This window comes from Ochotona princeps, chromosome 26 (genome assembly GCF_030435755.1).
Source record: "Ochotona princeps isolate mOchPri1 chromosome 26, mOchPri1.hap1, whole genome shotgun sequence".
Classification (NCBI taxonomy): domain Eukaryota; kingdom Metazoa; phylum Chordata; class Mammalia; order Lagomorpha; family Ochotonidae; genus Ochotona; species Ochotona princeps.
In genome coordinates, this window is record NC_080857.1 from 19,551,144 (window position 1) to 19,568,701 (window position 17,558).

General features: G+C 57.5%; 1 protein-coding gene across 1 annotated transcript in view; it reads right to left on the minus strand.

Annotated features, from left to right (window-relative positions):
• Positions 1–17,558, minus strand: part of PAPLN (papilin, proteoglycan like sulfated glycoprotein) — a 46,501-nt gene that overhangs the window by 15,975 nt on the left and 12,968 nt on the right. Inside the window, exons 2-7 of the mRNA XM_058655197.1 lie at positions 7,544–7,603; positions 3,110–3,225; positions 2,385–2,445; positions 2,109–2,211; positions 976–1,106; positions 322–445 (exon numbers count right to left, since the gene is read on the minus strand). Coding sequence (XP_058511180.1) covers positions 322–445; positions 976–1,106; positions 2,109–2,211; positions 2,385–2,445; positions 3,110–3,225; positions 7,544–7,603 — 595 coding nt within the window. The remainder of the gene's footprint in view (positions 1–321; positions 446–975; positions 1,107–2,108; positions 2,212–2,384; positions 2,446–3,109; positions 3,226–7,543; positions 7,604–17,558) is intronic.

The window sequence follows — 17,558 nt, forward strand, 5'->3', positions numbered from 1 at the left end:
CTCCACCCCCAGGAGGCATGGCAAGGGGGGGAGGGTGGGGGATGGGAAGATCTGGGAGGCTTAAAGAGATGGGGATGGAGCAGGAGGTAGAGATGGGGACGGGGAAAGGATGGCGGGGGGGCAGACAGAGAAGGACAAGGGCTTGTGGGCACTCAGGGCCTCCAGTCGGGGGCGTGTTTCCTCAGCACACCCACTCTGCCAGACCCTCCACTGCCAGGAGGGCCACCTGGCTTGGAGCCACAGCCAGAGGGGGAGGCAGGCCAGGCAGGCACAAGCCAGAGAGCCCAGTAGGAGCCATCTGCGGACCCCCAGGGGCCCCACCTCTGCCGAGGTCATTGGCATCAAAGGTGCCTCGGACAGGGTAGCAGGTGGAGCCATCACCCCCACACTGCAGACACTGGTCCTCCTGCTTGGGCGAGTCCAGCTTATGGTCACAGCCGACGACCTGCCAGGCAGAGGCAAGCATTACTGACACTGGGGCCCCAAGCAGCCCCAGGGTGGGTGCAAGTCTCCCAGCAAGCTGGGGCGTGGGGGGCAGAGAGGGGAGCGACTCCTGCTGCTCAGCCATGCCTCCCACTTCAGCCATGCCACCCTGTTGTCCTCTGGGGCCGCTTCTCTGCCACAGAGCTTACAGGAGGGGCACAGGGTGAGCCCCACACCCAGACCAGCCATAGCTCATGCCAGCCCAGGCTGCTGGAACACCTAGGAACAAGGGCCCATACCCTGAGAGCTGCTGGCCGTAGGCCCTCGCAGTCCTGGCCCCAGCCCCACCACACAGCTGAGTCCCAGCAGGAGCTGATTTCTGCAGCTCCGTTCACCTCTGCCCAAGCCTCCTTCCTGGCACACACCCCAGGGAGTCCACTCACGCTATGAGGCAGGGAGGCAGGGAGGGCAGGGAGGCATGAGGCTGACTCGAGAGGACATGGCTCTGGGAGAGCCACCTGTGGCCCACCACCACCTGGCAGGGACACTCACCCGGCAGCTGCCATCCACGCACACGTCCCGGCCACCTGGCTCGCAGGGCGTCCCGTCCACCACAGCTTCCCTGTGCCTGTAGTAGAAGCTCTCCCCCCTGGGGATGCAGTGCAGCGCACACTTGTCTGGGGCTGGGGGCAACAGAGAGGTTGGGCTTCAAGGACAGCCTTGCATGGAATGCCTGGGGTCAGTCCAGCAACCCTGAGGTTAGGGATGGGGAGAAGGCAGTACCCCCGCTGATTGGCTACTCTGCTGCGACTATCAGAATTTTGCTCCTGTCCAGGCCACCTAACCCCAACACCAAAGGGCAACATGGGAGTATCATCAGCCAGGGCAAAGTACAACAACCAGAGCTAGAACACTTAGCTCCCAGCAACCTAGTGAGAGGTGGGCTCAGTTGAACACCAAGGAAGGAAGGGATACCCGGACGCCAGGCAGGTGCCCTGTCAGCTGTGCCTTATTTGTTCCCAGTGGTTCTCTAAGTGTGCACAGCACATTCTTAATAATCTGTCCCCAGTCAGGATCCACGAGCACCGAGAGCTACTGGTGCAGCCTCCCAGGCGGATGGGGGGATGCTGGAAGCCAGCTCCCATGCCCCAGGCAGCTCCCACTTATCTAGCAGCAGTCCAGGTCTAGCTCAGGTCTCCCAGCTCCTGGCTCTCCACCCTGTAGTTTGCCCCCTGCACAGCGGCTGCAATTTGTCCCCTACAACCCTGGGGGTACCAACCCTACCTCCCCAAGACCTTGGAAGAATGCCCCTCAAAGAAAGCAAACAACATCAGAGCGGGCTCTCACGGGACTGCCCCACCAGGCGATCCAGGGAAAGCAGGCACGCCCCCCCTTTAGGCCCTGTAGGGTGGGAACCTGCCTTACGCTGCCCAGTTCAAGCTGCAAAGCACCTGGGACCCAGTAATAGAACCGCGAGGTCTACATGAGATCCCAAAAAGGTAGGGGCTGGGAGAACCAATGCAAGGGGCACCTGCGGGGAAGAGGGAGTGGGTCCAGGGTGGAAGGTGGGGATGAGGGCTGGGACCAGGGGACAGGAGACCAGGAGGGGGCGAGATGGGTGGGAAGGGAACCAGAGGGTGGAGGACCAGGGCCCAGCGCTCCCGGGCGGCCTGCGTGCTGCTCACCGCCATAGTAGGGCAGCCACTTGTAGCGCCTTCCCTGGAACTCCGCACCGTCGAACTCGGCACACTGCTCGGCCCGGAAGTCCCGGGCGCCGTCGGGGCAGCTCTGTGGGGTCGGAACCAGGAAGGTCGTGCCGGTGTGCCGGCGCTCCTGGGCGCCCCCGAGGGCTGCGGGAGCCGAGCAGCGCGGGGGCTGGGGGACGCGATAGGCAAGAGACCACCTCCCCGCAGCCAAGTAGGAGACGAAATCTGGCCTCCCCTGGCCCCCCAGTGCTTTACCTCGGTGCGGCAGGAGCGGTGGCTCCGGAAGGGGCCCACGCAGCTGGAGCCCCCATCCCTCCTGCGGGCGAGAAAACAGCAGGAGCGCCAGCGGCCCCGCGGCTGCTCCGGGCCAGGAGCCTCTCGCCGGGTCTTGGCACGGGCAGGATTCTACCTCACTGTCCCGGGTCGGGGGGTGGGGGGTGGGGCACCTACCTCGGGACCACCCTGCCTCTCACAGCCCATTTCCGGGGACCACCCTTGAATTGTGCCCTGGGAGATAAAATACCAAGGAACCCATGTTCTGCTAGGAAGGAGCCAATAACACCAGGCACACGTCTCTCTCGCGCTTCTCCACGGGATCTTGGTCACCGGAAACCTGCCCTTCTGACCCATCCCGTTTGCTTACCCATCAGGGCACAGGACACACAGGGGCTTAACTAATGCCCGCAGGTGGGGCGCATCTACACCTGATGAAGAGAATGTAAAGCACCTGCAGGTGTTAGAAGCTGCGATCCCACCACGTCTTGCACCTGCCAGGTGCCCTGTGTTAGGTACGGGGTGGGAGGACGGCAGCCATAGACCTGCTCCAGCTTCTCTGAAAAGAGGGGGTGCTTGCTGCGATCAGGTGCAGGGACCTGGGAGGTGACTTTATGTCCTGTCCTCTGCTGATGTCGCCTGCCTCTGGCTGGGATGCTCTCCTCAACCTCTTAATGTGCCAGGCCCACAGGGTGGGTCTCCCCTACCTCTGAGAGTAGCAGGGGCGCTCCCGGAAGCTGATGCCCCCTCCACAGGTGCGGCTGCAGGGGCTCCACTGGCCCCAGGGGCCCCAGGCGTCGGCCTGCCGCCTCACGTTGGGGACCTGCAAAAGACAACACGCTTAGCATGTGAGTGAGTGAATGTGGGCCTGGACACCCACAGGGTGCGCTGAGACTGCCCCCTGCACCACACACACACCTGGAGGGTGGGGCGGGCCCTGGAGCCCAAGATCACCCCTTCTCCAGCCCGACCTGGAGGACCAACACTACCGCCAGGCACCACCAGACGTGTTCACTAACAGCTTCAACATGGGCACCCCACCTGGGAGGAAGCATCAGCAATGATAGGGTGGGCGGGGAGCAGGGGGCATGCGGAGAGAGGGGAAGGCAGGAGGCTGCAGGGGACTGCAAGGGTCTGCCCGGACCTAACCTGGCTCAGCTGTGGGTTCCACTTGGGTCAAAGGAGCCGCCCCCCAGTGGGTTTCTCCGGCTGTGATCTGCCAGGCCACGCAAGGAGATTTCCTCCCCTCTGGATGATACTCCCTGGTATGGGTCATCCTTGTGAGGCACTGGGAGACAGAGCTCACCCCTGCCACTGAGGGCGAGAGGAGCAGCCATGTGAGAAACAGGGGGAAGCTGGTGGAGGGGGTGGTCTGTGGGCAGTGGTTCGCCTTGGTGCACCTGTGTGGCGCTCTCTTCCAAAAGTTTCTGTGGCTTTGCCCTATTCAATTAGGAACTTAATATCCGGGGGGCCGGGGGAGGGCCTTCCAGTCAATATGTGGTAGGGACCCCCTCCAAGAGTACCCCCAGTAACCACCCCTCCACAACACTGTGAGAAAGTTCCAGAACTTCACTCTTAAGCTGTGTATCAGGCTACCCAAAATAAAGGCTTCATTTCCCAGGCTTCCTGCAGGCCACTGCAGCTGCCCCTCAAAGACAAAGCAATGCACAACTCCCTGTCAAGCCCTTCAAGCAAGTGCTGGCCAAGGACTGCCCATCAGAGCGCTGGTTCAAGTCCCAGCTGCTCCCTTCTGATCCAGCTCCCTGCTAACGCACCTGGGAAAGCAGTGGACGATGGCCCAAGTGCTTAGGCCCCTACCACCCATGAGAGCTGGATGGGGTCGTGGCTCCTGCCTCTGGTCTTGTCCAGCCCCGGCTGTTGCAGCCATTAGGGTATTCACAACCTTTTTATCTCTCTTGACTCTCAATTTTTTTTAAAGATTTATTTGCTTTTCTTGAAAAGTCAGATTTACAGAGGGAAGAGACAGAGAGCAAGACTTTCCATCTGCTGGGTCACTCCCCAGATGGCTGCAACAGCCAGAGCTGAACCAATCTGAAGCCAGGAGCCAGGAGCTTCTTCCAGGTCTTCCATGAAGGTCAGGGTCCTAAGACTTTGGGCCATCCTCTACTGCTTTCTCAGGTCACAAGCAGGGAGCTAGATGGGAAGTGGAACAGCCAGGACATGAACTGGCACCCATATGGGATCCTGGGGCTTGCAAGGGAAGGAATAGCCCATTGAGCCATCGTGCCGGACCCTGCCTTTCAAATTTTGAAGGAAGGAAGGTGGTAGTGGGGGTGGTAAGAGAGATGGAAGCAAGGATGGGAGGGAAGACTCCAGGGAGCAGCACATGGCGCAGGGGCAGGCCTTCATCCCTCCCAGCCTCCACCTTCTGGCTAGGAGAAGGAGTTTGAGGGTACTAGACCTGGCTTCGCATACCTGCTGAGGGCATGCTGCATTCTGGGGCTCCCAGGAGCCCCCACCCAAATCAGAGCTGCCCACTGAGCAGGGTGGGTCATGGGGTACACCTGCTGAACTCCACACAGAGCCTGCCAGGCCTCAGGGGCTGCTTTTTGCTCCTCCAGATCACCTCTGCCCCCTGCCCAAGGGGACCAAACTGGCCAACTCCTACAGCCAGTGAGTCTGAGTCTCAGGAGTCTCCCAGGGACACTGATATATTCTTGGGTCAAGTTTCTGGGGTGAAGGGGAAGATGTTCAATGCTGGAGTGGCAGCGGGGTTCACAGCAGCCCCATCCTCCCCCAAGGCCACACAGGTACAGGGTTTGAATCCTGGCCCTTCTTGCTGACTGCTCTCAGCAAGGCCTGTGGGTGTCCTCGTTGGTTCCTCTTGGCACCCTCAACCTGCCAAGATCCAGGCCTCCCCACAGTCAGGCCTATTGTGACCAAAGCAAGGGGGCTGCTATGGCCATCGGGATGGGTGAGCTAGCCTGGATGCAGGAGCCCCATGTGTGGCCAGGCACCTTACATACACCCTCTTGCTTCCTATACTCAGTACCCAAGGCAGCATCCCATTGGTGCCAGGCCACTGTGCCCTGTCCACCTCCCTGCCCTGGTCTGTATGGAAGGACAGGCACAGTAGACTGCGAGTAGCAAGGCAGCCTTGGTCCTCTATCAATACCCAAACCACCAACGGGCAGGCCAGAGAGGAAGAATTGCCCCAACCTTGGCAGCTGGGCCTGTCCTCACCAGTCTCAGGCAGCTCTCTCACCCACCAACTCTTCCAACCCCATGCGGAGCAGCTTCGAGCTGCCTTCCTGCTACATTGGTTGCCTGGTGTGAATGGGGGTGGGGGGAGCAGTCACCACCTTTTTTCAGCCACTCAGGTTAGGCACTTGGCACAGCTGCTTGCGCACAGCCCTTCTGTCTTCCTCCTGGGGAGGCAGCTCAAGTGCTTGGGTTCCCGGCACTGAATTCCAGGCTCCTGCCTTAGATTCAGGCCAGCCGGGTCTGTTGTAGATGGGACCTCACTCTTAGGGGTGCTAGGGGAATGAGGACCTGCCAGAACCCAGGGGGATGGAGAGGGGGAGTTTTGTAAACCTTGCTTCATCTGTAGGACACCCTGTGCATGGTGGGTATTGTCCTCCCACATAGGGACAGCCCGAGGCCTGGTGTCTGGCCTCTGCCCAGCTGGTCAGGGGAGCTGGAGAGGTCACCCTGGGTCCTGACACTGTCACCAGGGACCTCATCTGGGCTTTGGTGTGACTTCAGCGTTTGTGCACGGGGGATTAGCCCCACAGTGGGACCCCCAGGAGGTGGCATTTAGGGCACACGGACCACAGAGGGCAGGGGAGAGAACATGAGGCCACTGGGCTCTGGCCCCCACACAATGACTGTGGCCCCATCGGGGCCCCTGGAGGAGTGCCCAGTGCCCACTATCCATCTCCTCTCCCCCATTCTCACGGAGGCCAGCTTTCTACCCTGCCCTCCCCTGAGCTTTGTCCCTCTCCCAGAGGACCCTCTTCCCGCATTGCACCTGCCTCACCAAGGGGTGGGCATGCTGGGGGTGTCCCTTGTGGAGGGCACAGGGGACAGCTCAGGGCCTAGCCGCCTCTGCACCCTGATCTGTGCCAGACACTGGGCCAGGTGGCCCCAGCCCTGCAGCCATCTCCTCCCGCAGTCTAGGAAATCACCCAAGAATCCCTGTTTGCCGAGGGCCCTGGATGTTCTCCACGAGGGCCATCCTCAGGGCCTCTTTTACTGAAACAGACGCTCTGGTGGTCAGTTGGCATCCTTTTTCTACCCTCTAAGTTTCTTTGAAGTTATTTATTTGGAGTGCAGAAAGGAGAGCGGCAGGTTCACTCCCCCAAACGCACACACATACTGGTGCCAGCTTGAGCCAAAGCCAAGAGCCAGGAGCTCCATCTGGGTCTCCCACAACATCGGCAGGGACCCAAGGACTTGAGCCATGACCGCTGCCACCCCAAGACAAAGCAAGAATGCAGCTTAGGAGCAGAGCTGGGACTGAACCCAGACACCTGGTGTTGGGTGCCCAGGCCCCATGCAGAGTTTCTACCACTGCACCAAATGCCCACAAGCACCCCTATGTTTGCATCTAGGCAGCCACTAGCTACAGCGCTTAATCGATTAATGGAAACTTGAATGGATTAAAACCAAATAAAATTTAAACTCAGTTCCTCATCTGCACCGGCTCCACACTCAAGTACTCAGGAGCCACAGGGACCTAGCAGCTGGCAGCGAGTTGAACAGCAAAACCCTTCTTCCCATGAGTTTCTTGGGGGGCAGTCCTGATTGGCTCCAGCAGGTGGTAGGTATCTGGGGTTATTTAACTTGCACTGGGCAGCTCCCTGCCCTCCCGCACCTGTCCTCACATCTCCGAGGGTCACTGCGGCGGGGTGGGGGTGGGGGTTTGGGGAGTGTTTCTCTGAAGCACTATATGGGACTGCATGGAGGTGGGGAGGACAGTAATGGGGGATGGGGCGGGGCGGGGGAGTGTCGCCATCCTGGCCCAGCATCCTCCCGCAGTTGCGGGCCCCCTGGGCATCTCCGCCCATCCCACCTCTCTGGGCACAAGGTCCCTCCTGAGCGCACCACTGTTCCCCCACCCCCATCCACGTTCCCGAGCGGCATGCCCCGTGGTTCCGAGGCCACAGGGCCGCACTCACCGAAGATCCGGGCGCGGGGACCAGCAGCAGCGGCACCAGCAAGAGCAGTCGCATCTCTGCCTGTGGGAGAGGCGGCGGGTTAGAGTGTGCTGGGCAAGGATGCGCGCAAGGAGGCGGGCGCAGGAGCCCGCAAGGAGCGCCAAGGTGCGCTGGAGAGACTCCGGTGTGCGTCTCCACGCGTGTGGGAGAGACCGCGTCCATGGACGTTGGCTCGGGTTCAAGAACAGCTGGCTTCGGAGCAGTTAAAACAGCTGCTGAGTTGTTGAAAACATTTCAAAATCAAAGGGACGGAACTTAGTACTGCAACTCAGCAAGAAGTTCGTCCCATCAGCTGCTTGGAAACAACTGTTCAAAGAATCACTTTGAGTGACCACCAAGATATATTGATTCGTTTTGAAAAAGTCTCTGAAGGCATTTTTGAAACAGCTGCTTCAAAACAAAAGCATGGACTCTCTCCTAGTTTAAACAGTGCCTTGTAAGCACGCCCTACCATTCGGCCTGCTGGCCCTGTGAGGGGGGTGTGCAACACGCCTATGTGCAATATGGTGTGCATGCCCCGCATGCAGCGTGCCTCCTGAGCAGCTGGGGTGTATGGATCCACTGTGCGCACACCTGGCCTGGCAGGTCGTGTGCTCAGGCGTCACACCATTGTGCTCCGACATAAGCAATGCGGCACAAATCACACAAGCACCGACTTGTGTGTTCCAACTCCACAACCTAATTCTACCCGTCTTTTTTGCAAAGTTCATGATGACTTCAGTTTATGGGGGACAACGGAAGGCCAGTCTAGCAACATCTCTCCTGGCACAGCACACTTCGCTCGCGCTTGTTCCTTCAGCACAGTGACTCACTCATTACGGTCCTAGTCCAATCAGAGGCTCCGGGAGTGAACAGAGAGAGGTGGATTGCCGCCTGCCCCTGCTCCCCGCCTCTGCCCGGAGAGGAGATGACTCTAAGGAGCAGGACACATGGTGGGGAGGCTCAAGTGGCTACAGGGTGAGCCTGGAGGGGCTGTGGGAGGACAGGGGGACATTGCCCTGCGCCTGTACCCGAGTCACGAAGGCCGAAGTTCCGTTTCTTCAGCGCTTCTAGTAGCTAACAGCCCTGGTCTAGGGGCTCTGACCAGTGCCAAACTGGACAGCGCAGGCTGGGCTCCACGCACAGTGTTCCCGCGGGTGGGAAGGCAGGCAGGTCTGCGGACTCCCGAGCATGAAGGAGGGGAGTTGAGGCAGGAGGGGGCCCGCACCTCCCCTAAGAAGCGGACATTCCATCCCCAGCCCGCGCCATTCGCCTTGCATCCACACCCCGGGCGATCCCCCGGTAGCCTGGAAGGCGGAGAGGGGCCTGTTCCCGGGGATCGCCCAGCAGGTGCTGCCCCCGCCTCCAGGGTCTCGCCTCTGCACCGTTGAAGCGCCGCTGGGGTCCCGGCGCTTCCTCCCCAGTGACAACCCCTGCCTCGCCTGAGAGCTCGCGTCGGCCCGGACCTGCGTTCACCTCGGCGAGGTCTCCTCTTCGCGTCTTCACTTTCTCCTATGCCACAGTCGCTGCGAGCCGCGCACAAAGTCCCGGCGTGCGCCCGCTGTGGCCCTGGCGCTCTGCCTGCCTACGGGTCCGCCGCGCGCCGGGAACGCAGCACTGCCAGGGCCGCTCCGTCGGTGCGGGCCGCAGATCAAGCCCTGGAGGTCCGCCTGGTGGCGCGGAACGCCCGGGAGGCTGGACTTTTCCCCTTGGCCGCCTCCTCCCCGCCCCGTCTCCTCCCACACTGCCCTGCTAGAGCTCAGCCCCAATCCCCAGGGGAGACAGGGCCCCCTTGGAGACGCCAAGACCTCCATCCTCTTGGTTGCGCGCCCTGGCACCTGGGTTTGTGCCATCGCTGTTCCAATTTCGGCCCCTTTACCCAAGTCCTGTGATTCTGTGGGCTACCCATCTTCTAGCCCGCTCCTCTCCACACCGGCACCACATGCAACACACCTCTGCATCCGCCAGTTCTAGGCTTCAGCCACTGTTTCACCTGCCAGTCAACTTCCTCCCCTCTACTGACTAGAAACTCCAGAGAGCTGCGGGTGCAGCTGCAGGACAAGCCTGGCTGGTTGGGGATCAAATGCTGCCTAGAAATCCCTCCCCTTGGAGTTTCTTGCTGCCTCCCAGTCCTAGCTAACTCACAAACTCCTACTCATCCCTCAAAACCCTGGTCAAACATCCCCTCCTTTTGAAACCTTCAGCAACAGCCCCTGCTCCTCTGCTCTCTTGTGCCTGGCACAGTGGGAGCCTGGGCCATCTAACCCACAGCTACAGGCGTCCCTACCACCACCCCTTGCTAGGTACCGGCCAGGCCACTCCAGTGGTCATCTAGGTAGGAGCTCACTAACCTGGAAAAATGCAGTTTCCTTTCCTGGTTCTCCCCCTCGCCCACCCCACCCCACCTCCCACCCACCCAAGGCACCCTTTGCCTGCACTGACTTTTGGAAACTGCAATTCAACCATCCCTAGGTAAGTGGAACTGGCAGGCGGGGAGGACACAGAGGCTGGTCCCCTTCCCCACTCCTGCCCCATCACCCCTGGAGTTTCTTGTATCTGGTGGCTTCCCTGGCCAGAGAGAAATCACTGGTAAGAAACCCAGCCCCCATTTCAGATCTTCACACCCCCCACCCCCGCACGCTTTCCCTGTCCCCCACCATAGCCCCACTGACCCACAGCCAAGATGCTGATTAAAACATAAACTTGGTTAATCTGGCTCGCTTCTTACCTATCGGAATGGAGAGCTGGGTTGAGAGGGGGTGGGTGCTTGCCTGTTCACAATGGTTCTCCCATTTACAAGCCCCAATCCCTTCCCTGCCCCCTCATGGCTGGGACTTTGGGACTTTCTGAACTCGGTCAAAGGTTCCCACTGCAGGGGCCCAAGGAGCTGAGGAGGGAGAGTCTTGGCCCCTCTGCTAGCCTGAGAAAGGATAGTGGGGACTAACAGATTCCTGTACGCCATTATGAATACAAACCTGGAGGAGTCAGAGATGGTGAGAGACAGTGAACAATATCAAAGTTAGGGACACTGGCCAGGCTGCAGCTGGCAGGACCACTGGCTGGCATTTTAATAAATCTTAACAAAGAGGCATACTTGTTACTGCAGTAACTTCACGGTTACACAGTTTTCTCCCCATGATCCACTGGGTATTCTCAGTTTATTTGCATTTCTGGGCTGAGCTAGAGAGCCTGTGCTGCCCCTAGCTTTGGGACTTGCCCAGTGCCCTGTGGTGACCTTCCATAGTGTCCCCTCCCAAAACTTCAGCTTGCTTCACTGGAGGGTAACTGAGCCCCCTACAGACCCAAGCCTGCTAGCCTCCCTCCCTTGGCTTGAAGTTCCTTGCCCTGCCTTTTATAGAACATACTAGTTGCTGAAATTAACTCACAGAATGAGGCAGTGGCAAAAAGCACAACCTGCCTGTAGCCCCCAGAGTGACCGAAACCCCACTTGGCCATCCAGACAGTTCCCTGAAGAATAGGATGTATCATTGACCAATCATAAGGCAGACCAGGAGCCCTACAGCCAACCGGGGACTTAGACATGCTCTGGGCACACCCACCTCTCCTTGCAGGCATCCCAGGGCTGAAACCGCAGCTGCCTGGCTCCTGGTTGCTGTGGAGTCTGCCTTTGTGCACTTGAGGCCAACGGACCCTGCTTTGGAGGTTCTGTGATGACACCTCCAGCCAATGTGGGGGGCACACTTACACAGAGCTCCCACTGGTGTCCCTGCCCTGTACTGCCACACCCATTTCCAGCCTCTGGTCTCCAGAACTCTACATTTGAGCACCTTGGGACAAGGCTAAGACGTAAGCGGCCAGATCTCTGTGTGTAGCTGAGTTGGGATGGAAGGCAGGGGAGGAGGAGGAGGAGGGTAAAATCCCTAGTAGCTTGGGGTCTCAGGAGGTACCTCCTCCAGGAAGCCTTCCATACACTGCCTCAGCACTTGCCTGGTGCCAGAGTTTGCCCAGGCCCTTTTGAGTGCCTGCAGAGATATGTTGGTCTCTCTGAATTAGGAGCTATGCAACGACAGAGATGGGTCTAGGTTGTCACAGTACCCTGTCCTAGAGTTTGTGGTAGCCCTTAGGGTTCATCCCTAGGCATTGCTGGGGAAGGGTGAGGGTGAGGGGCAGAGCAAGGCTGCAACAGTTAAGCCACTGCCTGTGACATCAGCATCCCAGGTAGAAGTGCCAGCTTGAGTCCTGGCTACTCCACTTTCCATCCAGCTTCCTGCCAGTGTACCTAGGCAGCTACAGCCACCGCAGGCAGCATAATCACCATCTGGTCCCTGGCTCATTTAGATCCTTCTCAAAGACCCATGCGGGGTTTTTGTTGTTGCTTTGTTTTGTTTTCCTCAAGAATGTATCAAGTGGTTATGCTTTGAGAATAAGGCACTGGTGTTGGTTTTGTATAGCACAGTGACTCAAATGGCTAATCTTCTGCCTGCAAATGCTGGTGCTGGGGTCCCATATGTATCCTCATATGGGTACCAGTTCTAGTCCCAGCTGCTCCATTTCCCATCCAGCTCCCTGCTTGTGGCCTGGGAAAGCAGTCGAGCTCAGCCCAAAGCCTTGGGACTCTGTACCCACGTGGGAAACCTGGAAGAAGCTCCTGGCTCCTGGCTTTGGATTGGCTCAGCTTGGGCCATTGTGGCCATTGGGGGAATGAACCAGTGGATGGAAAATCTCTCTGTGTGTCTCTCCTTCTTTCTAAATCTGCCTTTCCAATTAAGAAAAAAATCTGAAGAAAATACTGGATGGGGCCTGGTGCAGTAGCCTAGCGGCTAAAATCCTTGACTTGCGTGCGCCGTGATCCTATATAGGTGCCGATTCAAATCCTGGAAGGCCCCGCTTTTCATCCAGTTTCCTGCTTGTGGTCTGGGAAAGCAGTCGAGGACAGCCCAAAACCTTGGGACCCTGCACCCACATAGGAGACCTGGAAGAGGCTGCTGGCTCCTGGCTTTGAATTGGCTCTGGCCATTGAAGCTGCTTGGGGAGTGAATCAATGAACGGAAGATCTTCCTCTCTGTCTCTTTTCCTCTCCGTATATCTGACTTTCCAATAAAAACTTTTTTAAATTAAAAAAAAAAAAAGAAAAGAAAGAAAAGGGAACACTGGATGATTCCACCTGCGTGAGCTTCTTCCAGCAGGCAGATTGCTGGAGGCAGAAAGGAGAGGGGGTTTTCCATAGCTGGGAGGGCAGGAGATGAGGAGTTTGTGATTAGGGGGACAGAGGCTCTGGTTAAAGGGGAGGCATGCTGGAGTGGTGGACCTGGGGTATTTACATGTGGATTTATTTAGCTGGTAGACACAAAGACAGAAGAGAGAAACAGCAAGAGCTCCCATCTCCTGGTTCACTCCCAAATGCCTGCCAGGGCCTGGCCTGGCCTGGGCTGGGCTGGGCCAGAACCAAAGGCTCGGACCTCAGGATCATGCCCCCACATGAATCATTCCCAAATGGATCAATCCCCCACATGGGCGGCAGGCCATTGCCACTGCCTCCCAGGAACTGGAGGAAGGAACCCGAGGCTGGCTCCGGTATGGGTACTGGAACCAGCGCCTCATTCGCAGGTCAAATGCCTGCCTCGGCTCCACAGATGTGGTGTTACCAAACTTCATATTTGGAATGTTTGAGATGCTCAAATTAAACAAAAATGCTTATGTATTTCCAGCTAACTGAAAGGTAGAGAGAGTGAAAGAGACAGAGAGATCTTCCATTTGCTGGTTCACTCCCCAGATGCCTGTAACAGTCAGGGCTGGGTCAGGCCAAAGCTCTGGAGCCTAAAACCTCATCCCAAGTGGCGGCAGGGCGGCAGACACCAACCTGTCACCTGCTGCCTCCCAGGGTACAGGAGCAGGCAGCCAGCTCTGCAGCGGGGCAGCCGGGACGCAGACGGATGCTCGGGCACCAGATGTGGGTGTCCCTAGTGGCAGCCTAATTTGCTGGGCCACAGGCTGGTGCAAGACGGAAAATGTCACGTTTTGTCGCTTTTACCAGACAGCACAACACTAAACAAACACCACCACCAAAAATAAAACTAACAAAAATCCAAACAAAACAAAACAAATTACAAAAAAACTATGAATGAAAAGCAAAGCTTCTAGTGGTTTTCATACTGCAGGGAAGTTTCTGGCTGCAGCGGTGGCGTGGGATGCCTTGCCAGGGCTGCAGTCACCTAGTCTCCCTCTGTGGTTGTGTAGGGGACGTCAGACACCAAGTTCACAGAGAAGCCTGAGGCACACCCAGATGGGTAGCAGGTTCCATAGCAGCAGGGGCTCTGGGCTCACACCACCCTTGGTGAACACAGCCTTCTGCCCGCGCCTGCTGAGACATTGCAGTGAGCAGCCTGGGAGACGGCGCCTGGGATGGGCGTGGCAGTGTCTGGGACAATTGGTCCTAAATGTGCCATCGCCTTGGGGTTCCTGGGACAAGTTCCCGGTATTGCCTGTCACTGGCTGATGCCCTGGGCAGCTTGAACAGCTCCATGGAAACTCATTTCTGTTTCCAGACCTAAAGATCCTTCCAACATTGTCTCCTGTCACATTGCAGGGGAAGGTGCAGCCTGCAGCCCCCTTGCAACTCCTGCATAGACTGGCTCACGGTGTCCAGAGGTTGCCGTGGCTTCATTGTAATGCCAAGATCCCTGTCCCTGGGGCAGCTGAGGCCTCATCACCAAAGCATAAACCCCACATGGACTTGGACCTGCCCCTTCATGGGGTGACCAGAAACCCTCTCTCTGCATGTTCATTTCCTCCTTGTAAGAAAAGATGCTTAGGACTGGTGCTGTGGCACAGTGAGTTAAGCCCCAGCCTGTGATGCCAGCATCCCATATCAGAGCAACCAGTTCAAGTGCCAGCTGCTCCACTTCCCTTCCAGCCCCCTGCTAATGCACCTGGGAAAGCAGTGGAGGATGACCTAAATGCCTGGAGCCCTCTAACCCCCATGTGGGAGACCAGTAAGAAGTTCCTAGATCCTGACTGCTGCCTGGCCCAAACCTAGCCATGTGGCTATTTGGGGAGGGAAGAGTGGATAAAACATCTCTCTCACCCTCTCTCTTAGTATCATTCTATCATTCAAATAAACAAAAAGTAATTAAATAACTAACAGATTTCAGTTTTCCTTACTTGGGGGGTGGGTCCTTGCTTTAGAAGAGTCCTCTCATTTGCTGCAAATGAATTCCTTTGCATGACAGCTCCTCCCTGTGAGGCTCTAGCGGGCACACAGCCCCTGTCCTGGGGGAGGAACTGTGTTTGAATTCCCCGCTGACCACCTGTTTATAAACAGGGGTCTCCTGAGCACCTACAGCATGCAGACAAGGACACAAGCTGCTTGCTGTTTGTTCTTACTCAAAACACATGCTCCGCTGGCTTAACCTCATTCTGCACGGAAGCCCCCTCTGCGACTCCCAGCCTTCATTAACTAACACAGCCCAGCACCACGGGAGGGTAGGGCAGCTGCGGTGAGGCGTCCATGCGCTCTCCACCCGCAGCTTCCCGAGACCAGGTCTGTGGCTGCAGGCAGGTGGGCGGGTGGCAGTGATGGACAGGGATGTCAGACCTGGGGAAACAGTTGAAGAAGAGGGTACAGGGTCCCACCCGCTTGTCCCGCTACAAAGCAATCTGGCCAGGAGGGGGGCTGGGAAGTGGGGCTGGAAGCCCAGCCAAGGGCGGGGCGCCGGAAACATCTGGGCTGGCCCTGCGCCTGGCGGGGGATGGGGCCGGCTCCTCTCCAGCCCCAGAGGCAGGGGGCCTGCTGAGTAGGGGGAGGAGGGAAGGGAGACAGACCTTGCCCTCCTCCCACGCGAGGCAGCTGGAGGCCTATCCAGCAGAAAGGGAGAGAGAGAGAGGGGATCCCATCAGCTGGCCCTATGTGCGCCCACCTGGCTCCGGCAGAGGCTTGGCCCAGCCCCTCAGGATGCTGCCCCTCAGGATGCTGCTCAGACTCAACAAGCAGTGAACACTGCAGACACTAGAAAGGCTGGCAGCACCCTGCTGCACCCAGCATCCCTGTGCGCTTCTCACAGTGAGAGCTGTGAACTCACTCGTGTGTGTGTGTGTGTGTGTGTGTGTTCTGTTCACTCCACAACAGCCAGGGCTGGTCCAGAGAGAAGCCAGGAACTAGGAGCCTCTTTCAGGTCTCCCAGTGAGGGAGCAGGGGCCCAGATACTTGGGTGTATTCCACTGATTTTCCAGTCCATGAGCAGGGAGCTGGATTGAAAGTGGAACAGCCGGGACTCCAGCCTGGCACTCATGTGCCATGTGGGGTCTCAAGCAGCTGCCTTACTTGCTATGCCATCACAGTGGTGTCCATGAAGTCACTGGTGGTATCATCTCTGAGTTATCACATGAACACATCTGTGGTGTTCGAGGGGCCAGGAGGGTCCAATCCCTGCCTGTCAGGAAAACAGACTGTACCCATCCCCATGGCCATGGAGTCACGTGGGGAGGGAGGACACACAGGTCCCTATCTCTTTCCTAGGACAGGCAGCTCTGGGGCACAGAGGGGGTGCTGTGCCCTGGGGCAGAGGCCAGCATATTGCATCACCGGGGCAGAGGCACGGCAGCCAGGGCTGGGACAGAGGCCTGAAACACATCCCAGGACTGAGTGACCTAGGTCTGAGCCGGGACTCCTTAGCCGCTCTGATGATTTTGTTGGCCTTTCCCCGAAGCTTGGGGACATGAGGCCTGTCACAGAACATGGACCCAGCCAGCCTGGGCCATGCTGGAGAGGATGTGTTCTCTACCTGAACCTTGTCCCACCCCTCGGGTGGGGAGGATGGGTGTTAAAGCATCAATCTAACCCCTCCTCAGTTCCATTCCTGGTTTCCTAAGTCAGTTTTCTCCCTTTCTTTCTCACAATGTCTCACTCCGTGTTACTGACTTCTCCCACAATGAAGACTGGATTTCAGGTTCAGTACAGGTAGGCCGGCTGCACCGTGGGCTCCAACAAAGGCTGGATGCCCACACGGCAGCCCCTGTCACTGAACGTGAGACCCGGATGGAGTGGCAGGCTCCTGGCTTCTTCCTGGAGTTACCCAGTTTATGAGCAATCTTTCAATCTCTCCTTCCTTGGCCACTCTACCTTTCAAATACATTTTTAAATCTTTAAAAAAAAATACCTCACTACAAAACAAGTGTTGTTCCTATGTTTGTTTTTCAATTTAATATTTTCATTTTATTTGAAAAGAGGGCAAGAGAGATTCCACTGATATACCACAGCCCAGGCTGGGCCTGGCTGAAGCCGGGAGCTGAAAACTCAGGCCAGTCTCCCATGTGGGTGACAGGGACCCTGTTCTTGCTGTTACACACTCATAATGTCCCCTGCTGGCTTGTCTATAGGTGTGCTCTGGTTTTGCCTTTCCTGTCTTGCATAAGGTTGCTCTTAATGTTTGTGAAAGCCGGCAGAGCATTAATGAATTCACTCTTTGTCAAGTCCTGAGACTGCAACACCGACAGGGCCAGGAGGCTGCGGGACAGAGGGACTCACACACAGCCCACCCTGCACAAAGGCCTCCGCAACCCCACACAAAAACACTGCTGTGGGGACCCCTTCCCAGCAACCACCTCCCGACCTTGAACGGATGCCCTTGGGAGCCAAGGATGACTGTTTCAAGTCACTCATGTGACTATTTGTCAGCTTGTCATCAGTATGACAAAACTGCCTAGACAAGTTACTTGGGGGCTTACAGAGGCTCACAGCTTTGGAGGTTCAGATCTGTCGATGGCGTGCATCTGAGGTGCCCCGTGTGACTATGCAAGGCGCTGTTCTAAACACTATAACTGGATTATACCCTGTTGGTATTGGGACATACTAGGACATTTTGCATCTGAACTAACATCGAAACCACACCAGTAACCTTTCTCATGTTGCCTGCCTCCCTCTCTGCTCCAGGATTTACTTATTTAAAAGGAAGAGGGAAGAGTCACACACACACACACACACACACACACACCCCTTTTCCACCCACTTTTACTTCCCTCACATCCACAACACCCAATT